The sequence below is a fragment of the Octodon degus genome, unplaced genomic scaffold (genome assembly GCF_000260255.1).
Source record: "Octodon degus isolate 3935 unplaced genomic scaffold, OctDeg1.0 scaffold00050, whole genome shotgun sequence".
Taxonomy (NCBI): domain Eukaryota; kingdom Metazoa; phylum Chordata; class Mammalia; order Rodentia; family Octodontidae; genus Octodon; species Octodon degus.
The window spans coordinates 7,614,774-7,619,145 of NW_004524626.1; the positions used below are offsets into that span (position 1 = coordinate 7,614,774).

Sequence of the window (4,372 nt, forward strand, 5' to 3'; positions counted from 1 at the left end):
AAAGCGCTTAGTTGGTCCTCAGCCTTACACAGCGGGCTAGAAAGCACCTGAACAGCATCTGCAAGTTAATGGGAGAAAACCTCCAGTTAGCCCTTGTCCTTCCAAAAGAGAATGCAGGTTGAGGGAAGTCCTATAAATGCAAAAACTGTGGAGATTTCCATTCTTCAAAATCCTTCAGCGCTGGGGACGTAACTCAGTGGCATGAGCACCTGCCTGTCAAGCATAAAGTTCCAAGTTTGATATCCCCAGTTTAAAAAAAAAAAAAATCCTTCAGAGATCATGTGAAGAGTCACATTAAAACCCCATAAAAAAAGAAAGAAAGGACCCCGCCTGCTCGGCGGCGGAGGCGGCGGCAGCGGCAGCGGTTGTTCCTGCCTCTCCGCCACCTCCACCGCCGCCTGTCCTTCGGCCGGCGGCGTTGGCGGGGAGGGGGACAGTAGTTGTAGATCCCGCCCCTGCCTCAGCGAAGATACTATATTGAATGAAGGAAGACTGAATTTACAGGTGCTTCTTCTAAAAGGCATCTGTGGAGTAGTGCTCCAGTTTCAATAATAAAAGATTGTCCATTATGAGCTACCTGATTGTTGCACAGTCTCACTATTTGAGGGTAGTTCATGCTGAAAAACTGAAGCAAGTACTAGATAAATATGATCAGATCTCTCCAGCCAGTCCTCAGCCTGACAGAGAGAATCCCTTTTTGTCAACCTAATGAAGCATTCAAAGTCATATGACTCTTTTCAAGATGAACTTGAAGATTATATTAAAGTGCAGAAAGCCAGAGGCTTAGAGCCAAAGACTTGTTTCAGAAGGATGAGGGAGGACTACTTGGAAAGCTGTGGGTACAGGGAAGAAGTTGATCCCAGACCCAGGTATAGAATGTTTGATCAAAGACTCCCGTCTGGAACTGTCCAGACTTACCCAAGACCACACAATATTTCACAAACAGAAAACCGGTTACCTCAGTGGTTCCCAGTTCATGACAACAGGCCAAGACTAGAATCTCTGAGCTACTGTCAGTACCGTAGAGACTGTTTCTCTGAAAAACCAGCGCCCCTGAACCTCAGCCAGCAAGCATATAATCACAGTTCAGCCAGCACAGACGCTGGAAGTCCCGAGCACCTCTCCTCGGGAGCCAGGACTGGTGCCCATCCAGCCAGTCATCAGAAAAGGAGGAGGCACCCAGAGGAAGGCAAAGAGAAACCAAAGGAGGAGCGACCCAAGCATAAGAGGAAAAGAGGTCTTGAGGTGGATTTGGAAGAACATGAGAGCATCCAAAGAAAGAAAACTGAGATGGAAACAGACGCTGCACAGGGCGGTACAGAAAAGCCTAAGCATCGAAAGGAGAGGAAAAGCCGAGAGCTGGCCTCTAAGAAGGAGGACCGGAAGCGCAGAAAAGAGAAAAAGGAGCAAGGCGAAGAAAGAACGGAGGAAGAAATGCTTTGGGACCAGTCTATCCTTGGATTTTGAAGCTCTGTGGTTGGTTCTCCTAAGGTTAAAATTGAAAAAATAGCTAAGGAGCTTGGTTTTGTGATATGCATGTTCATATCACTCATGTGAGCAGGTAGTTGAGTTCTAACAAAGGCCAGGTGAACATGTGCTTGTTCTCCAACGCGGAAATTCCTTTTCCTCATTTTCCTAAAACATTACATTTTTCTTATATTCGATAAAATTTCCTTTTAGGAGAGTGGTTCTGGTTTATTGAAATTGCCATGATGGTGGAATTATTTTCTCTTGGGAAATAATTTATTTTAAATTGGAGGATTAATAGGCCTTGCAGAATTTATTTCTTGATTGGATTTGTTTTTAGCTTTGAGTTGGGTATTTTTATGTTTTTTTGGTTTTCTTTATAAAGCAGTTTAGATTTTGTTCCTCCTTGTTAACTTGCAGTATATTTTCTAGGTTGGAAAGTGGAAAATTAATGCATTATAATAATAAAAATAAGCTTATGTTACATATAGTTCTAAAAGTTTCAAAGAGTCTTGATACAAAATCAATTTATATTCTGGAGAAGTTTATAATAAAGTGTTTTAATAATAAAAAAAAAAAGAAAGAAAGAAAGAAAAAACCACCATGAATGCAAGGAGTGTGTGACAGATTATACAAATTAATCATGTTTGATGGCTCAGAAAATTCACAGCAAGAGAGAAATCTTACAGAAAGTGAAAATATGGCACTGTCCTGAGTGGTGCTGTACCCAAAAGTGAAAACCTAGCAAACGAATTTCCAGTTTTCTTGCAACAATCACTGATGTGCCAGGAGATAGCTCAGCGGCGTCAGCACCCACGTGGCAGCCCAAGAACCTGAGTTCAATCCCAGATCCAAATTAAAAAAAAAAAAAAAAAAATCATTGGTATGAGAATTCTCTAAATACTCTGCCATCCATAGAACATGAATTTTTCTGCGTGGTGGTTTTTTTTTTTTTTTTTTTTTCTTATATGTTCAGTTAATTTTTCTATTTCAAAATGTACTACACCTCTGGGTGATTTGAAGTGTATGTTTAATATGCATTAAGCCTTAAAATCTACACAGATTGCTCTGTAGTGTAAATATGGGGCTGTGGTGGATTGCCAACTGGTGGTCAAATTATCACATCCAGCTGAATTGAACTAGGGTGGTGCTGGGTGTGGGAGGCCTCCTAGGGTTGTTGCCAGCGGCATGAGAGGCTGCTGGGGAAGCTGTTGGAAGCTGCTGGCTCTCTTGGGCCATTCTGCTACAGGACCCCGTCGTGCTGGTTTCCTGACAAACTTGGCTGTTCTTGTTAGAGGAGGAGCTTGGGACCTCATTGTCCCTAAGAATGGCTGCAGCTCATTTTGAGGGAGCTCTGGTCCTCACCTCGAGCATCACTTTCTGGCTCCAGAGGGGCAGATGGTGCACTGCTCAGCCTCATGGAGAAGCTTGTCGCATTGGCTTTCCTCACGGGAACTCAGCTTTTTTCCTCATCACTGGAGAAGCAGAGCCTCAGTGTCGCCAAGGATGGCTGTGGTACTTTTAAGGGGAGCTCTGGTCCTTACCTTGAGTGTTGTTTCCTGGCTCCAGGGCAGATCTCTCAGCCGGCGGGAACAGATCCTTCACCTTCATCCCACTGGATAGACTTTCTGGCTCCCACCACTGACCTTTGGGCCTTCCCAGCACAGATCCATGAAGTGGGCCTGCATGAGACATTGTCATGGGCTCTGGGCCTTCAGCTTGGACTTGTGGGAGGCATTGTCATGAGCTCTAGGTCTTTAGCTGGACTCCTGCAGGACATTGTCGTGGGATCCAGATGCTCAGCTGGATTCTTTGGTCTTTAGTGTGAAGATGGATTTCCTTGCACAGTATGTATGAATCCTCAGGTGGTTCCTTGTAAAATGTGTTCTGTATTGTATTGTTCACCTTGCAAAACCCCAAACTATGACAGGGGCTATAAAACCAAGGGAATGTTAGCATTTCTTGATATCACTTACCTATTATATCTATCCTACCTTTCTATTTTAATCAGGAAATCAACAATTTCTTAATGTTCATACTTTTTACTCACATCAGGTTTTTGTTGTTGCTTTCTTTTTTGAGGTAGGGTCTCACTACATAGTTCAGGCTGGCCTTGAACCCACTTTGAACTCCAGGCTGACCTTGAACTCGTGACCATCCTCCTGCCCCAGTCTGCCAAGCACTGGGTTTTTACAGGTGTACATCACTACACCCCGCAGGTTTGCATTCTCAAAGAGTTAAATTGTTTTTAGCCAAGGGACTATGATCCTATTTTGCTGGCTGGCCAGTAGAGGTGGCAGGAATTTGCAAATATGGCTAGAAAGTCCTCGTGTGGGCACTGATGCTTTCTGGCATTGCAGTTTGGTTTTTCCCCTGCTTCTGGCTGCAAATTGGATACCAGGTTTGAACTAAGAAGAGAGGCTGTGATGTCCCAGGGAAATCAAAGGGTGTAGATAATCCTGGTTATAGCCACGGGATTAAAGTATGGGTCTACGTTTCCCAGGATGCCTCCTGTATATGGTTCCAGGTTAAAATTCAATAGTGGTCCAACCTGCGTGGAATGTGGAAGAAGCGATTATTCAGACTCAGCTTATTTTCCTGATTTCTGACCCCACCGATGGAAAATCTCCTTGCCACCCACAACAACTGCCTGGCTTCGGCTTGGTGGGGCCTCGGCTGCCACGCTCTGCCCTCCTGCGTCTGCCCCACGGATGCCCTCCGCGGCAGACGGGCCCGTTGGGATTTTCCTGCGAGTCTCACACTGTCCCCCAGGCTGCAGATTCGGGTGCCAGACGCTTTCTTCTCCCCTGGGCCTCTGACGCCCCTGTCCTTGGGGTCTCCCCAGGGCCCTGTAGAGTCTGATGCATACCATGAGCTCCCCCTCCCCCTCCCCCTCCCCCTCCCT

At 45.4% G+C, this 4,372-nt stretch overlaps 1 protein-coding gene across 1 annotated transcript; it reads left to right on the forward strand.

Moving 5' to 3' along the window:
- The first annotated feature begins 332 nt into the window (after positions 1–332).
- On the forward strand, positions 333–1,586 carry LOC101559819 (lysine-rich coiled-coil protein 1-like). Its single transcript, XM_004632715.2, has one exon. It carries the CDS (start codon positions 709–711, stop codon positions 1,465–1,467), a length of 759 nt encoding a protein of 252 aa, XP_004632772.1. The 5' UTR covers positions 333–708; the 3' UTR covers positions 1,468–1,586.
- The last annotated feature ends 2,786 nt before the right edge of the window (positions 1,587–4,372 follow it).